Source organism: Chaetodon auriga, chromosome 10, assembly GCF_051107435.1.
Source record: "Chaetodon auriga isolate fChaAug3 chromosome 10, fChaAug3.hap1, whole genome shotgun sequence".
Lineage (NCBI taxonomy): Eukaryota > Metazoa > Chordata > Actinopteri > Chaetodontiformes > Chaetodontidae > Chaetodon > Chaetodon auriga.
Window position 1 is genome coordinate 21911747 of NC_135083.1, and position 18190 is coordinate 21929936.

Below are 18190 nucleotides of genomic sequence, written 5' to 3' on the forward strand. Positions count from 1 at the left end.
CAGACATATGGTAATATGCTGCTATTATGCTATTTAGATGAGTGAAAAACAGGTTAAATGAGTTGCTTTGTTCTGCACAGGTTTTGTCTTGAATCTCAGTATATTTACATGCTTCGAGCTGTTTGCTTTCATTTTGTGTGGATACATGTACCGTACAAGTGCTTTTATTCATGACATATGAAGTCGCACACAGTTAATCACAGAGCTTGTCCCAGCGTTTGGGAAGGAAAAAAATGAGGAGGAAGAAAGCCTAAGAACAGTAAATGGGAAGGAAGTGAGAGTGAAGGGGAAAACAGAAGATGCAATGCAGGAGAGGGGTGAAAAGAAAAGGAAGACCGGAAAGGAGAAAGAAGGAGAGAGAATACTGGGAAATGAGAGTACAGACGAGATAGGAAGATGGCAGGAGTGGCACTGAAGGAAATGGAAGGAAAGAGGTGAGTGAAGGTGGGGTACAGATAAGCCCATAGTTGTATCAGTAATTGTAATCTGCAGCAACTGACATGCTTCTGCATGTAAAGCTATTAGGCTGACTGCGGGCTCAGAGGCCAGCCTCCCTCACTGCACTGTCAGATAGTCAGCTGAGATGAGCCGAGTGAGCGGGCAGACAGACCCGTCCAGGTAATCTTGGTACTCTGAAAAGCAGGACATGCTGAGAGAAGAACGGGCATCAGAGTAGATGGCTTTTTATCTACGTTTATTGGCGACAGTGTTGCTGCAAAATGGGCTAGTCTCTGGCAGAGTGACAGTGGGCTGTAATTGACAAAAAGTCACTTTTACATTTAACAGATGAGTACGCTGTAGCTCACTGAAGCAGTTAATGGGTAATGCTGTGTCATCATGGTAAATGTAGCTTTTAAACTGTAATAATGTAGTCTAGCTTGGAGAATTTAAAGGTGTCACAGTGTTCCCCACTAGACCAGGACGCACATGTTATCATTGCAAATCAGTGTTCTTAACACTTCCTGGCTAACTTGAACTCAAGGCCCATGTCTAAGCATCTTGAAGCATGCATCCTGAACTCTGTAATCGTCACTGACAAAGATGATTATCTGACTGCGCCTTGAAACTCTCCCCCAAAACTAACAGCGACTTGGCCTGATCTTGAACATCAGTCGGAAGCAGACAAGAAGAAGAGGAGGAAGGGCAGATTTACAGCTTGGTGTAGTGATAATTCACCTCTCTGTATGGTTCTTTACCCGCTGTGTTCCTCATAAAACTGCAGGTCACCGCCTGACCACAAAAAAAGAAACGCACTTTCATTTTTAAAACGTTTTATTTCCATCGGGATCAAAGACCTGTCCAACACAGGGTATTAACAATACGTCTGCTGGCAGAAAGAGATGTAGCTACACATGGCGTAACATCTTATTTTGAGAGTGAACATCATGAATCAGGAGCAAGTAAAAATATCAAATCCTGTCAGATTGATTATGTTAAATAGCATTGTATTAAACTGCAGCTGAATATAGAAGACATTATTGACGTCACAGTCGGAAAAACAGGTATAAATAATCAAATGAATGATGGCTGAATTCCATTCCAGTTTCAGGATCCTGGTATTGTGCATGCTGACTCACTGTCACACTGTCATGGCCCACTGTGGCACTTGAATAGAACAGAGTGATCTTTAATGATATTAGAAACACCTGTGTTTTTTCTACTATGACAAGTTGTCAAATCTTGTCATCATCACAGCTGGAGATCCAAACATTGTTCATGCAATGCAATTTTAGATCACATCTCTTACTTTGGTGAGTCACAAAAATGTGTTTTTAGTGCATTTCACATTTCAGTCAATCGTGGGTTTGGATTAGCAATTCAAATGAAGCCACACAAAATCTTAACTAGGACAAGTTAAATCATTCTTGCAACTTCCGGTGCAGACACAGTTTCCTTACGCACTGCGTAAAATGCTGGAATCTGGCAAAATTACCAAGCAAATGCGATGCAAACGGGCCAAATGTGAAGATGAGGTGGGGGCTGAAACTTCTGCAGTCATGATTCCAGAACATCATACCAATATCATAGAAACATCAACACACATCAAACCAAAGAGGAGTGGTCTGATCGCTCTGGAGATCCACCTGTGTCTCTTACAAAACCAGCAACTGTAATGTTTAAGAACTCTTCCTGGTATACTAAAAAAAAAAAAAAGAAGAAAAAAGAAAATAAAATGTTGTGCATTTTTTAGCAGATATGTTTCCAGTCAGAATGAACTCCATCTTTTCAATATTCCTGATTTGCTTGACCCCACTGAACTACATTTGACCAAACCTCATAATTATGTAGCAAATACTGTATACCATCAAATTAAAACATTAAAGTGACGTGAAAGAGGGAGCAGCCAGGCTAAAAGGAATGACGCCGTCAATGGAGGAGCGGAGGATCAGCAGGAAAGAGGAGGAGAAGGGCCAGTGGCCCATATTGTCCCACTCCTTCCTCTGCATAGCTGCCTGCCTGTAATTATCAGTCGGATTATTATTGAGTGCTAATTTATTACCTCGCTGGGAGCTATGTGTTAAGTAAACGCAGCGGAGTAAATAAAGAGAGGAGGAGAAAGAAGGAGAACAGACTGCTGCTGCTATCAGATGGCAACACAGCACACACGCTGCCCACAGGGAAAGAGTGAGATGCATGAGTGTATATTTATACGTGTCTGTCCCAGACACGCTTGCAAGCCCAAACACTTGTGTTCCGTGCCCATGTGTTGTGTTGATGATCCATTGGACTGTTAACATTGGTGCGCTGCCCTCAGATGCTCTCTTCATGTGTTCCTTCTGTACTGGATCAGCGAGTTGGCCCTCCATAACTGATATCACTGTGATGTCTACCCAGCAGACACACTGACTAACAGCTCAGCCAGCCGCCATCTGTTGTCCCTACAGCTTAGCCTCAAAACCTACAGTACAGTGTGGCTGCTGCAGAGCAGAGCAGAGGCACTGTAATAAAAAAAAAAAAAAAAAAGGTTTTCTGTAATTGAGTTTGAGTAGTGGAGGATTTTGATTTGTGATATTTGTATGTTTGGTTTGGTTTGGCTCTGTTCATTGGGGTTTCAAAAGTTTGTCAGCACTAGTGAGTATACAATAGAAAAGAAGCTTCTCAAATGTCAGATGTTGAGCAGCCGTACAAGAACTTTGCCTGAATAAAATGTCTTAAGATGATCAAATTTCTCATTGAAATGAGATCTGATCAAAGAAGAGGTACGCAAAATTATGAACCTGACCAGACATTTGACATTGGTTGCTGGACACGGCTGCCAGTTGCCACCAGTGCCCTGCAGGCCAGAATGCACGATCCCCATAGACCACCATTACAAACGAGATGTCTTTAAAACTATTGACGAGACACCTCTGACTGAAATCAAGGTGTGCGATTTTAATTCAGGTGAATGGGTGCATTCTTGAAGTTTGGTGTCCAGTTCTTATCATACATCCATTGACCTGTGGCATCAGTGCTACACAGACAAATCAGGGAAAATCAAAACAAGGTTCATTCACGGGGCTCGACAGCAGGTTATGCTGCACTCGACTATTATCAAAGGCTCTATGTATCGTCTCTGGTGGTCAGATCAGCAAAGTTTATAAAAAAATAGTTTGGATATGAACAGGAGTGTCGACTCCAACTAGATTCCCTCTGTTCTAAATCATGACAGGCCTCTAGAAACAGGAGCCAGACGGCATGTCCTACCAGAAGATGATGGGGGACATCGGCAAATTTGATTAGCTTTTGAGTTCCCACAAGCGCAACATAGCTTTTTCACATAATCCTGTGGACAGTGCGGGGTGTCTTCTTACCAAAAGTGAACCGCATCAGAGTTCTCTTGGCGGTGGACTGACCGAAGCAGAAGTATGGCTGCTTGGTCCATGCCAAGATACAGTTGGCAGTGGGACAGATGCAACAAGGAATAGCCAAAGCAGCATTGAAGCATTATGAAACTTCTCACTGACGTCTCTCACATCATTTTAATAACATATTTCAATACACAGTGAGTCATCAGTGTCTTAAAATAGCCATGCCTTACTTTAGGCGGAAGCTTGGGATCTATTTTTGATGATGGAATGAGAATTTACATGTGCTGTAATGTAGTACAGCTGGAACATTTGAATCAGCAGACAGATGGTGTGCTGACAGTGTTGAGAATTGATCCTGATGCTGCTCCACTGACACAGAAAGATCATGACAAAATGATTTTACTGTGAATTGGGAACATTTCCTGATACGTGAATTCATGATGTCACACGCGTCATGCTACACGTCATACCATACACTGCATGTGTCTGGTGAAATTTCCGATTTTTTTTTCATATTTGGCAGCGACGGCGCTGTCTGCTGGTCTGTGTTTTGCCAGTGTTCCTCAGACCCATTTGATCCATTTGGTGCGCATGTTAAACTTCACGGCTGTGCTAATGGAGGAAAAAAAATGTCACTCCACTTAACAAGCAAAATTTCCTTGCACACAATAGGAACTCCCCAAACCTCTCTGCAATGTCTCCACAACAGCGGCTCTCATCTCTTGTTCCTGCTTGCTCAATCATTCTCGCTGTCGTTTGGTTTTGTCTGACTTCGTCGCGTTTTGTTTCATGGATGCTAACTGTTCAACCTGTCTCTCCTTTTTCCTTCTCCTTTTCAGCTCATCTTTCCTCCTCTTGCTTCCACTTGCTTTCTCTCTCTCTCTCTAACACATTTACACATTTTGTCCTCTGTCTGGAGCTCCTAAATAGATGCTTCACACCTCTAGCTGTGTATGGAATTGATTCATATGCAGAGGGTGCCTGGAGCAGGAAGAGCGTACGATAATACGTTTGTAAGCTAATCTCCTGTTTAGCTCGTGGCTAGCAGCTGCCTTATTCAATTATGCACCGTCTTAATAACTGAAGTTATTTTTGTTTACATTTGTTATGTATTTGGTCTTCCTCTTGCCTCTCTCTTTTCTTCTCTTTTCACCTTCTCAACCAGATCATTTTTAGAAGTGCCACAGAAGAATTAATTGGATAACCTGTATGGCAAACAGCAGTTGTAAAGTAAATAAAATAAACATTATAAGTCTCTTCTTAAATGCAAGCAGCCTATTATAATAGGCTGTGCAAAGTATGTATGTGAGCCCTGAACCCATTTGTATTCTGGTATGTCTATTTTGATCTTAATGCTGCTTTTAAAGCTGCGTTATATCCATCTAAACTCAAGAACGGAGTAAAAAAAACCACCTTTTTTAGTGACAGCAATGCTATTTTTTATGGTATGTCTGAAAGCACAGTGCTTGATATCCCTGAAATTTCACACTGCTTCGTGATTGAGCATCACATCAAATTGAATTTCTTTTGTGCGCAGGCTCATTTGGTAATAATAATAAGCCGATGGTGACTGTGATACTGTGCAGGATTAAAAAAAAAAAAAAAAAAGGCATTACAAAATGAACAAATGCACAGCTCTCACACTCAGTGTAGGTGTTAGATTGATAATGACCTAATGGTGATAGTCCTGAGAGGATTATGGTGTGTTTGCGAGGCTTGTTCATCATTCTTCTGTCTAACCCCACCAGAACTGTGCTTCTGCTGCACCATGAGCCGACTTCATTTTTGAATTTACTTTTTCTTCTTCACATTTTTTTTTTTTTTTAACATAATTCTTGGCTACAAGTCACCTCAGGTATTGGACATTAGTGCTATTCTGGTACCAACCTGCTGTGAATACAACAGGCAAGAACCAAAAGCTGGCAATGAATACTTGCTGAAATTTGTTCTGTTCTTTCCTTATTCTTTAACTGGTTTATACTTTCTGATACATGCCATAATCTATTATAGGCTGAATGTTTTTACTTCATATGTTTAGAGTTTTGCCTTCTGTTCTGCAGCCGTGCTGTGAGGCTGCACTTTGGCAGGCACTTACTTGAGCTACATGCTAACATCAGCATGCAAACACGCTAACAGTGACAAAGCAGATGTGCTGATGCTAAGCACATACCTTTTTTAACATCTTTTACAAGTTTAGCGTGTTTGCATGCTAACATTAGCCAAGTAGCTCTAAACACAATGTATGGGTGAGGCTGAAGGGATCATTGAAGTTAGAAGGCTTCATGTCTGGACCAAAGAGGTGGACTGACCGACATTGCCATCCCTGGGGACATGCCTGTAGAATGACTAAAAAAGAGTTTTGTAGAAAATCTTTATATTCCTTAAAATCAAGTTTTAATCAATGCAGCATTGGTCGTTTAGAGGAATTACTTTACAGCTCTCTAAGGTTATGACGACATTGGTTCTGTCTCAACAAGGTGAACAGTAGAACCATCTATTCATGCAACAAAGTGATCTACTGAGTTTTCTGGCATGTATTTGAGTGGCCAGCACCGCGTGCAGGATGCTGTTGCTGTTGCTAATTTCGATCTAAAGACGGTTTAAATCAGCAAAGCAGAATTACAGATGGACTCACTGGCGTACATTAGGAGAGACAAAATAGGACTAAACGAAAAAATGAATGATGTACACAAGTAGACAATGCCAGGTGTCCTGACAGAGATGCCGACTAAACAAACATTAGCATGTAAGCCTCAGCCATCCAATGTGTGTGTGTCTGTCTTAGTGAGTGTGTGTGTGTGTCTCTGGTGTGGTGTGTCGTGCGTAAAGTCACGCCTGGCTGGCTGTTATCTACCATAGACTCTCAGGTCCCTGGAGGGACACCAGAGGAGTCATCTGATTCACTCGCAGTTTCTTCTCTGCCTGCAAATGAAAACAGGACCAACACAGAGAGACACAGATAGGAAGGAGAGCTGTGTTTTTTAATTAAATCCATTCTGTTTCCCGCTTAATCCCCGCCAAACAGATTCTGGTCTAACATATAAAATTAGGACACGAACAGTTTCATCCCCTCTTTTCACCTGCATTAACATGCACCAGCTGTACCTTTCAGCCGACAGTGGAACCATCTCTCTCATCAGAAGCCCTTTCGCTTTTGTCTCTGCTCAGTTAAGGTCTGTTTATGAAACACAGATGATCTGCTCTGATTTGATTTGGCGTTCAGCAGCCCTGATAATTATGATGAATCTTCCGCCCTCTGCGTGTGTGCGTGCGTGTGTGCATGTGTGCGTGTAGACTCTCTTCACCTTCCTGCACTCATGCTGCTTTTTAGTGCCACAGTGCTGTTATTCACGCCTGGGACAATAGTGCTTTAAAAATGCTGATTGGCATTAATTTGCGGGGTGTAGCAGATGTGTAAAATGTAGCATGGTAGAGTAGTTCAAAAGGTCTGACTGGCTGCCAGTCTCAGAGATACTTGCAGTTAATATTTCTGCTTGACTTTTCCAATCAAACGTCAAAAGTTCTCATTATAACGATACATTTCGATGCCATAAGTTTTGGCATAGTTTAAGATCCTAATCTGCGGAATCATCCCTTGATGTGACAGTGCCAAAATGCTCATCTTTGTGTTTACTGGCAAGCAACAAGAGGAGCCTTGTTTATACAGGCTGAATGCTATTCTGTTAGCACGCGCAGCTGCTGCGCTTTGATTGTTTAACTTATTCCAAATGAGTTGTTTCTGAGAGTCTATCAACAGCCGTGTTTGACCAATGAGGATTGAGTCAAAAAAATCTATTAACCCGTCGCCTTGGTTGCATCTGGACGGCGCAAACATAAGAGAAGTGTGGGTACATTTGAGATGAAGAAAATAAAAGCGGTCGATGCGGTTGTTTGTGTTATCATGTTTTTTTTTAGTGTAGGCCAAAGTTGAAAGCTTTTTTTTCTTTGTGCTGGCAAATTCATATTTCACTTCTGTGAATATGAAGTCTTTAGCTTACCAAGATTTTATATTGAGTTGAAAAATGAGAATAGAACTTGTTGTAAGTGTTAGTCTGTTCAGGTCCGCTCTGTGCTGTTGTGGTTGTGTCTCTGAGGTCACACATGAGACTGACAATGTCAAAGTGCGTTTTGCTTATTGCTTCATCTGTTTGTCTGAGCTTCACTGTGCGGACAGATGCATGTGCAGAGCTTGACACTGGAAGGCTGTCTTCACATTCATCTCCTGAAGGGGGAAAGTTTCTCTGTGCTCACTCTAAACCTGAATATAAGACGTGCATGTACGAGCCAGAATGTGGGATATCACAACCAGTTCGGAAGCCAATCTTGGTCTAGTATATGCAATTTACACCAGTGTGATGCAGAAACATTGAAATCTCCGGGGCACGCATGGAGAATGGACTGTTCAGTGGAGAAGGACTCATCTTATTCAGCAGTTCAACTTTCGAAATGAAAAATATTTGCATATTCATACATTCTGAATTTTTCAACAAGGTAGCAGAGGAAGATGTAATTCTGAGAATTTCTAACAAGGTAATTTAACTTTTTGGGTGGAAAGAAATTGTGTCAGATACTTATTATTATTCAAAGCAGAGTATTTTGCTGTCTGGAGGGAATCTTTAACATTCTACACAATACTGTCCAACACTTCCAACACACCTTACACTGTTTCACACTAGAACATATTATTTGCTCTTTCACACACCCTATTGAAGCTCTGTGATGCTGACAGTAAGTGGAATATCCAAACCAAACATGCCATGTATATAAATATCATGCACCCGTTCATACACGCTCCCTGAAGATGCTGCGTGGCATATTTGGCTTCTTTGCAAACTTGTGGATTGCTGCTGGAATTGAAACGCCATTTCTCTAAGTTTGACAAACTTCATGAATATGGAGATGTGTTCTGCCACTGGGTGTGTGGTTGAAGAAGTTCATCTGAAATAAGTTTTCAATGCAACATCATTTCCATATAATCCGTTTGGACATAGACCTCTCAATGGTCTTGTAGATGAAATACATAAATATGTTCTCTAATTGTTAAGTGTGAGCTGAAGCAGGTTCAGACATGTTGAAACCTGCCGGTGGACTTTGTGCTTTTTTTTAATTTTCTCTTAGAGTTTCATCTGATCAATAAGGTGATTAATTGGAATTGATGGCAGTAAAGTAAAGTAAATTATGAATCATGTAACAGCCCTCAGCCAAGCACTGTGTCTTGTGTTGAGCTATATTTTCTTACTCTTTGTGCTTCTCTCCCTCCTCCTCCTCCTCCTCTCTTTCTTCTCTTTGTCTACCTATTCTTTTTCTTTCTATTTTCTGTTTCCCGACTTCTCTAGTCAGCAGATGAGATGCAAGTAATGGTAAGCTTCGTCATAACCCTCACACCCTCCCTCCATCCATCCGTCCATCCATCCCACTGCTGTCGATCCCTCACAGTGTTTTCTTTCACCACTGTCCTCTTGTTGAATGTCACCTAAAAAGGGTGAAACCACAAACACCATGCTGATTACTCCCAATAATTTCTCTTTAAATGAAATCCTTTACAAGGGAAACAAGAAAATGTGTGTAAAGTAAACCCGTCCCTGCTCCCTTCCTCTTCACATTTATTTTCTTCTTTCCGCTCTCAGTCCTCAGCGTCTCCTGCTTCCATGCTCTTTGCTCCTCATCCATCCAAATAGTTCCATCCCTTCCTCCCATTTGTTTACCCATTCCTCATTCCTCCATCAGTCCATCTTACTCTGTCCTTTCATCTCTCTCTATCCTACATATTTCCATACTGTCTGAATTGTCTGCAGAGCCAGTATTTATAAATCACTGAAAATAAAACTTTCCTTTTTTGCAAGAAGAAGAAAGAGAAGAAGGTTGCAACAAAATGATGTGAATAGTGCAGCGTAAGACAGTATTTTTAGGATTGACACAAAGACAGTACAAAAAACACATTTTAATATTAAAAAAAAATGCAATCAGTTGCAGCAGAAACAGCGACACAGTGAAAATCACCTGCACGTCTTTGTACAATATGTGGTTGTAGAAGCTTTGTGACTCAGGGATTACTTGCAGGACTAGAGGGCTAACTGCTAACGCGCTAGCTGGCAGGGAACATATTGCACCAGCTGTAGTCACAGTAACTCTCCAAGCTTTTTCTATTCTTCCCTGTGCTGTGCCGTTAACTCTGCCTGGGCATTACGTTGTAGGGGCTGTACATCATTTCGTTCAATAAAAAGTCACTGAAAAGGGGGAGAAAGCTCTCCAAGCTGGGAAGCTCACTAACTGGTTGTTAGCAAGCTCGATAGCTCAGTCACTTGTGGGACATTAAGTTCACATCGTTTATTCAGAAGTATTTGTACCATCAACTCCTCTTGTGTGGAGCAGTTTGTACTTCAACAGAGGAGGCTACATCAAAGTGGGTGGTGCAGCACGGCCAATAAGCTGTCATCGCCTCCTCCGTTTTCGACTTCCTGACTCTTTGTTCCCCCAGAGTTCAGCGCTGTTAAGATGGCTTGCGATTAGTCATTTTTCTGCGAGTTGCCACTGATCACACTTATTGAATTGAAATTTTATTTTGCCACGAGCAGTCTCCAGCTGTGGACTGTATTTAACAAAGAACTGATTACCTGTTTGAATGAGCTTACGGAGTGAAAATGCTAACTAAAAGACAAAGTTTCAATTCCACTTTGCCTCTTTCTCTTCATTTCTTTCTGCTTTCTTCTGTTTTGTTTCCTCTCCTCTTTTTCATCTCTTTCTTCTGTGTAGTCCCCTCGGTTTTCAGTTTTTCCTCCTATCACTCAGTCAGTGTGAAGATGAGCTTGCCTGTGTGCGTACGAGTCTGTCAGTCCGCTTTCTCACACCTGTGCATTCGCTTGTTTGTGTGAACATGTGTAAGCTTGTCACCTTCAGTGCTTCATAACTACTTGAAAATAACATATGATCTGTGGTGACACGGTGTGTGTGGCACGATTCTCTGTGCCAGCGCAAACTCTGGCACAATGGGTGGATGGAGAGGGACGGGTAGATGGGTGGGTGCGTAGCGAGAGGCAGATGGAAAGGGAAGATTTTCAAAGAGATGTAATTTGAGGGTTGTGGCTCGCTGTTTGTGGAGTTTTTTTTACGCTGTAAGGTGTCTTCCTGCTGGAGTTACCACAGCACAGTCAGAAAAGAGTTTGTGTGTTTTGGCCCAGTTGTTTGGATGTCTTTGGGTATCATGGTGGTATGTGTATGTATATGAATGTGCAGGTGCCTCCAGGCCCTAAACACAGCTTTCACTTTGAACTTGCTGTATTACTCATAAACTCTTCAGTACTTTCATACGTGTTGAATATGTTGCATGTTCTTCCAGCACTGCTTTAATTAAGTCATTCTAACACAGATCTGTACTGGGTGTATTTCATAGTGGTGTGTGTGTGTGTGTGTGTGTGTGTGTGTGTTGTGTATGTATCTTTTCTATGCAGTCTGCCAGAAATCAATTAGCTGTTCTCCTGATCCGCACTGGCTTCATTCATTCTTTAATAAATGGATCCGTCTACTGTATGCCATGTTAATGTCAAGGTAGTATAGATGGCAGGAAGTCAAAGTAATCATAACACATGTGTGAGCATGTGTTATGATTACAGGGATTAAAAAGGACTACAGCGCAGACCAGTCCCTTCAGTTTTCCATGGTATGAAACCAGACGTTTTGAAGGCCAAAGGCAGCTTATTTTACATTTAAACCTTGGACAGAAACAAGCGTCAGAAGTGGTGTGTGTGTGTGTGTGTGTGTGTGTGTGTGTGTGTGTGAATAATGTGTCTGATATGGAGTCATCTCTCATTTCTTCCGTACCTGCCATCTGAAATTACTCCTGCAGGAAATAAACCTTTCTGTCAGAGCTGTTCTCCTTTGTTAAAATTAAACAAAAAGAGCCAAAAAGGATCTGTTTTGCCATTAGGCCAACCAGCTCCGACAAATGACCCAAAAATATATTTGTTCAAATCACCGGGGTTGTTGACATCCTTTGGCTGGATTAAATCAAAGCAGTAGAAGAGTGCGGTGACGGTGTGCACAGTACTGCAGCGCTGCCTGATTATTTCCTGGCTCTCTTTTTTTAAAATACGTACTGATCCCATAAGAAAAAGGCTAAGATTAGCGGAAAGGCTGAACACAGTATTTGAAGACGTTATTTTGTGTAGCACAAACAGAGTTTTGAGGGACCCCTGCTTCTGGAAGTAAAAATGAAATTCATTATTTCCCAACTGACAGTGTTACGTGACTCACAGTCAGAGTATTTCTACAGCTCGGATGGACGTGAAACAGCCGTATTAGACAACATGTTTTATTAAAAAGCTGAAGGTACATCCCTGCATACTCCTGAGGTGCATATCGACAAGAGACATCCAATCACAGGCTTTCAAATTCACTTGTGAAAGCTAAAGAATGCGTTGTTGAGAACACTGATGTATCGATCGATCGGAGGTTAAATCGATTCACTTTTGGATTCTGGGTTGATTTTAGATTCATGGCGCCACATTTTGTTCAACGAGGATCTGGCTTCTGCTCGGCAGCAACGGTGGTCAAGGCTCATGAGTGCTGTAGTATTTAGAGCTGTCTGCCATGCCAAGCTTGGCAAAACATGATTTCTCAGAGAGTTGAAATAACTAAAACCGGTAAAAACATCATAACATGAAATATCACCAGAACATAAACAGAGAAGAGAATTATTACGTGATGTGGGAGAATCCAGTGTTTCTGCTTTTCAGTGACTTTGAGGTCTATGGATTAAAGAAAAAATAGAAATGGAAATACAGAAGGATAGACGCTTCCAGAACCAGCAGCCTGTCACAATTTGTGCCCACTTCCGAGGGTCTCGACCTCCAGATGGGAACCACTGTCAAACTGCATCATCCTGTAGAACTAAAGCAGAATACTGTCATTGAAATTTCAAGGAATCTAATTACAAATCATCAAAGAAAACAAAAGTGAACCAAAAGTTGGCTTTACAGCTTCACAACACAGCTTTACTCTGTGTTTAATCCCCTCCGTTGTGTGTGTGTGTGTGTGTGTGTGTGTGTGTGTGTGTGTGTGTGTGTGTGTGTGTGTGTGCGTGCGCCCTCTTGCAGGCTCAGCAGCTACAGAAGAAAGATTTACAGCTGAAAGCGTTGGATGCCTTCTACAAGGAGCAGCTGGCACAACTGGAGGAGAGGGTACAACATTTACACAAACACTCACATACACAGGCGTTTAGACTTCATTAGAGGCTTTCACAAAAGTTTGGAATTGTCAGTTACTGAATATTGATGTTTTTTCTTCTTTCCTTTACTTATTACATAGATAAAAACTACGATTCAGACACCAAATGTATCATTTACATTTGAAATAGCTCGGCCCCAAACGAGGAACAATTAGATAATTCAAACTTCCATTTAGTTCGTGTTCCCACGGTGTTGCATGATGGGAGAAAACGTTTTTTTCCTCCAAATACTCTTTGATTTAGAATTTGTTCTCCAGTCCAGAGAAGCAGAGGTGACCCTGGATCCTTGCAGAACCACGCTGGTGTAACTGGGCTCGAAATATTTAAGAGCTTGTTTTTCTTTGGGCCCTCTGCAGTCCACTGAGTTTTCACTCCATGTTCAGCTGATTTTCAGTGATCTGATTCCACTCATGTTAACCTCCAGTTTTTATTTCTATTTTGAAGTTTTGAGTTTAGCTTTGCTACAGAAACCCGCCTGTTGATTCCAGCTTCTTATAGACATTATTGTGCACTTGACACTGAAACAGGAACTTGCTCCTGTTTCATTCTGCACAGTTTGATGCTGAGCTTCTGGTTTCTTTGGCTGGTGATTTCTTACATTCTTGTTAGCTGTTGCTCGTAGGTATTTTGTCTCTTTCTGCCCTTTCAGTTATCAGCCTGGTGGAACCAACGTTTTGCTGTCTGTGTACAAAACCTCACTTTCTCTGCAAACCCTTCATACAAAATATCATCTGTTTGTAAAGAGGACTTCCTACAGCCTAAAAGCATGACAGACCATTCAAGAATATAGAGTGGTCCTCTCTGACTATACTGAATCAAGCTTCAAACTTTAGATGGGTCGTGTGTGTGTAAAAACACCCTCAGTCAAACACACACGCACGCAGTATAACGTAGTGACACAAATGCAGGCGCAGAGACATTTCAACATGCACACACCGTAATTATCCTCATGATTTTATGCAAAGTCTCTCAGCTGCTGCGCAATGGCAGAAAGTGAATGGACATAAATGGTCTGTGTTGTAACTCTCATAATGGAAATTTTGCAACAGAATGGCACAAGCCGACTCTGTGTGGTCCAATGCACCTGCTGTAAAAACAAAGCTCTAACACTCATAGGTGGTATGACAGAGACGATCACACTTCACACTGAAACCGTTTCAAATTGGACACTTTTTTGGTCTTAATACCGTTGCATTACAGCAATACTACCCTTGAGGATTTTTTTGTACAGTGCCAATGCAGTGGGGACCATGTTCAGCCACATTCTTTTACATTTGAATGTGCAAACGTGTCTAAGGTGAATTTCAATTAGCTGCTACAGCAGAATATGATAGTAAGTCCAGCACCAGGCCTGGAATTCAGTGGTCAATGGTGCAGTAACAATGAGTGATAGTTAAGTATTATGAAGACAAAATGGAGCAGCAGCAGTTTTCACAAAGAGGAGGTCATGTCACACAGAGAAATATCAGCTGTTTCTAGGTAAATAAATTATAGTTACGTATAAAATGGAAGCTAAAAAAAAGGGCAATGACAATGCTCAGCTTTTAAGTTTCATCAAGCGGCTGCATAATAACACCATCACACACACGATGTTTTGGAAAGTACTTTAAAAACATGTACACGAAGGGAATACTGCCGTTAGAAACTGAGTACAATTCGCTGAAAATTTGCCTGATCAGTAATCAAAAACTCACATTATTGGACAGTAAAACATTAACCAAACCAACAGCTAACCACAGTCAATGAATGTCAGACAACCTTACTGTACTTTAGCAGTTCCCTCGTCTTTCTGTGGCGGGAATTAAGCGGAAGCTCCCTGCGCTCGCAGCAGAAAATATCATGCCAAACTCCATAAAGAATTCTGACAAATTAACACTTCTTTACGTGTCCGCAGAAACACATTCCTGTTGTATGTGGTTAGCTAACACTATTCAGCAATATGCTTACAAACTGTCAAACACGCCTGTATTAATGCTTATACCGTATGGTGTTTAGCTGCTTGTGCTTATCACGTAATGTTAATTGTTAGCTAGCAAGTTAGCTGTTAATGTTTATGGAGTGGGAGAAGTCTTGCACTACTGTTAATGTCCAGCGTGATGGCGGAGACAATGGGACACATGAGTTTGTTTATGTGCTGCGTATTTGCTGCATGTAGTTTTAAATGAGGAAATCCACGACTTGCACTGCAGTACACATAAAATCGGAGGTATTAGCAGTGCTCAAGGCTTGTCTGTAAATGTGATTCAAGGGGATTTTAGCCCGCCTGAGCATCTCCAGAGAGCCCTTACAAGCTTTTTCCTTCCCTTTCATCTGTCTGACATTTACCAGGCAGAAAAGGTATGGAAGCTGTTGGTCTTGAGTTAAGTCTCAGTCTCAGCAAGCGCCACACAGAAGGACCTTTACACAAGCTCTCTGGGGGGAGCTGTTATCTAGTTCTTAGATGGGGAAGACCTTTACAGGAAATTATGTGTAAAATCTAAGCATTATATTCTGTTTACTGTGGATAATTCAAGCCTGTTCAGCAATAAGAGAGCGGCGGGAGCAGTTGGAGTCTCGTGGGGAAACGGTAACTTTGGAGTGCCAGCACTGCAGTGTTCCAGTTGTTCACACTCAGCTGGACTTTAATTTATTCGCTTTTGTGTTCATTTAAATGTCGTCAGTCTTTTGCTTATTTGTGACTGCCGTTGGAAAATGTAAAGGAGGAAAAAAAGCTCAATCCAAGTTTGGAATAAATCTCTGATGAGTGACACAGTGGGTGAAAGAAATGTGTTCATGAGTGAGAGCGTGCATGTGAGTAGAGGTTATGTTTAGTGTCTGCCATAAGCTACCATAAGCGGATAGAGTTCTTGGTGGCCACTGACTCGAGCAATAGGCTTTTTTTCTGTTTGGTTAAATCTGAAGTTTGGGCTTTTTAGGCATGGTGTGTTCAATCCTGTCTGCTGAAGAGAAGAGAAGCAAGAAGTCTTTCTTTCCACAGTTCCTTCCCTCCATCCATCCCTGATTCTTAGCTGTCCAGTTTAAATGACAGACAGACGAGCTTACATCGCTATAACACAAAATCTGTATTCTAATTACCATGCAGTCAGCCTAAATAAACATTTATTACCTCTATGAGTAGTCTCTCCACTCATTGGAAACACATACACACACACAGGTCTTGGTGTCAGATGCCTGGCTATTTGTGTTAGTCTCATTAGGAACAGGTTGGGTTTGCAGAGGGAGTCGAAGACTGGCAGGCTGACATACGGGTGGCACAAGCTGTGTTTGCTGCTGGGCTTAGGATGTTTGTAGACAGACCTCTGTGTGGGTATGTGTACGTGTGTGCAAAGAGACAGACAGACACAGAGAGAAAGATGAGTTTTGCATGCATACAGTATACTCAGGTGCATGTGTACTGTATATGTAAATGCAGGAATTTCTATGTGTGTTTGCACCAGAAGCCATGTAATGCCTTGGTTTTGGTCTGTTTGACTGCTCAAAATGTTCTCAGTGCTTGAGGTTTAGTTTTGTCAAACGGCTCTGCTGAACTGAACCAAGATGAGTCAAGTCGAAGTGAGCTGGGCTGATGATGATGATGATGATGGTTTCTCACCCTTTGCATTGACATGAGTGGGATGGAACAAAAACTCCTGACATTAGGTGTTTGACAAAAATACATTGGGAAATGAAAAGAAAGGTTTGCAATTAACCAGATTTTTAAGAGGGTGAGATGCCGAGTTTTGTAATATAAAGTGTATGGAAATGCATTTGATGAGTGGGTGATATTCCTGAGTGTTTTTGTATTGAGAAAACATGAAATATGTGGTTCAGCTGACGCAGAGGACCTGAAACACTGTCCGGCTCTATTCAGTTACCCTTTTCTACTGTTTTGACAATCCAGAAGTCTTCGTGTTGGATAATCTCCGTCTTTCCACTTCTTGCAAAATGTCAGCACAAGGAAAGCAGTGGTAACATTTATTTGATGTGGGCAAATAGCTTTTGTTAGTTTCACATGCACCTTTTACCCAATTCTTCCTTTGTCTTTTTCCGCTCTCCCTCTCACACACTCTTGTCATAGTATAGTTTGAAGCTGGTGGAAATAGAGCGTACAGAAGGAGATAATAATCCTCCTCCAAGTCTGACAGGTTGCTTGACACGCTGTCAGCAGGGGCCTCGACGTAGTGCACCAGAAATATCTGCACACTGAACACACACACGCACACAGAGGCACACACACACACACACACACTGCTTTACTCCAAATAATGCCAATGGCACTACCTTTTTTCCTTGGTCAAACAGAGACACAGAGGACTTATTTAAGATGGCGTGCAAGCAAACACACACACACACACACACACACACACACACACACACACACACACACACACACACACACACACCCTATGACATATATATACACACAGACACTACACTCTGTGTGTATGTGAGTGTTTTTTTTTTAAATGCTGTATTAAAAACTTCACTTTTCTGCTGTGTTGCACTTTCTTATGGAAATGCATGCACTCTGGGCCCTATGTAGACCGAGTCAAAGTTTAACGCTTTCATCCTGTGGAAAGTTATCTGCTCAATATGCTGCAGCGAGGGCTTCGAATCTGCTTATTAGTTTAGCTTGTTAGCAATATTTCCACTGAGGCTGCACCCATCTGGAGATGAAGATATGAATTTCATAATAAGTTAACATTACCAAACATTGCAGAGTTGTGGCTTACATTCCAGTTGCCTCATTATTTTGCCTGAGCAAAAAAAAAAAAGTGCTTGTGTATATTCTTCAACAGTGGTAAACACTCAGCAACAACCAGCTACATTCACTGGAATTTAAGTACAAAGTGTCCATCGGAAGGCACTGTGAAACAGAAAAATGTGATGATTAGCTGTGACACAAAACTTCTAAAGGTGTCGGCATACATGTCGCTGAATTGCTTTTATTTTGACTCAAACACATATCACTTCTTGGTTGTACAATGCATGTTTTATACTTTATCTTACATTTACAGAAGTGTAAAACCTTGGCGCAATAACTGAAGTCCTGTTGTCACCGTGCAGAGATTCCAGAACATCACTAGATCCAGACAAGAGACATTCTACCATATAACGCCCAGGAACACTACAAGTTGTCATTTTTAGGTTTTTTGTACAATTGAAAGCTAACATATTAGTGAGCTTTCAAGGCAGG

The 18190-nt window shown here is 41.5% G+C and overlaps 1 protein-coding gene across 2 annotated transcripts in view; it reads left to right on the plus strand.

Moving 5' to 3' along the window:
* The window catches only part of LOC143326520 (MICOS complex subunit mic25a-like), a 76835-nt gene that overhangs the window by 13198 nt on the left and 45447 nt on the right, over window positions 1–18190 (plus strand). Inside the window, exons 5-6 of one of the 2 annotated variants that reach the window (XM_076740098.1) lie at window positions 9128–9151; window positions 12884–12967. In XM_076740098.1, the coding sequence (XP_076596213.1) occupies window positions 9128–9151; window positions 12884–12967 (108 nt within the window). The remainder of the gene's footprint in view (window positions 1–9127; window positions 9152–12883; window positions 12968–18190) is intronic. The other variant, XM_076740100.1, reaches the window with a different exon arrangement.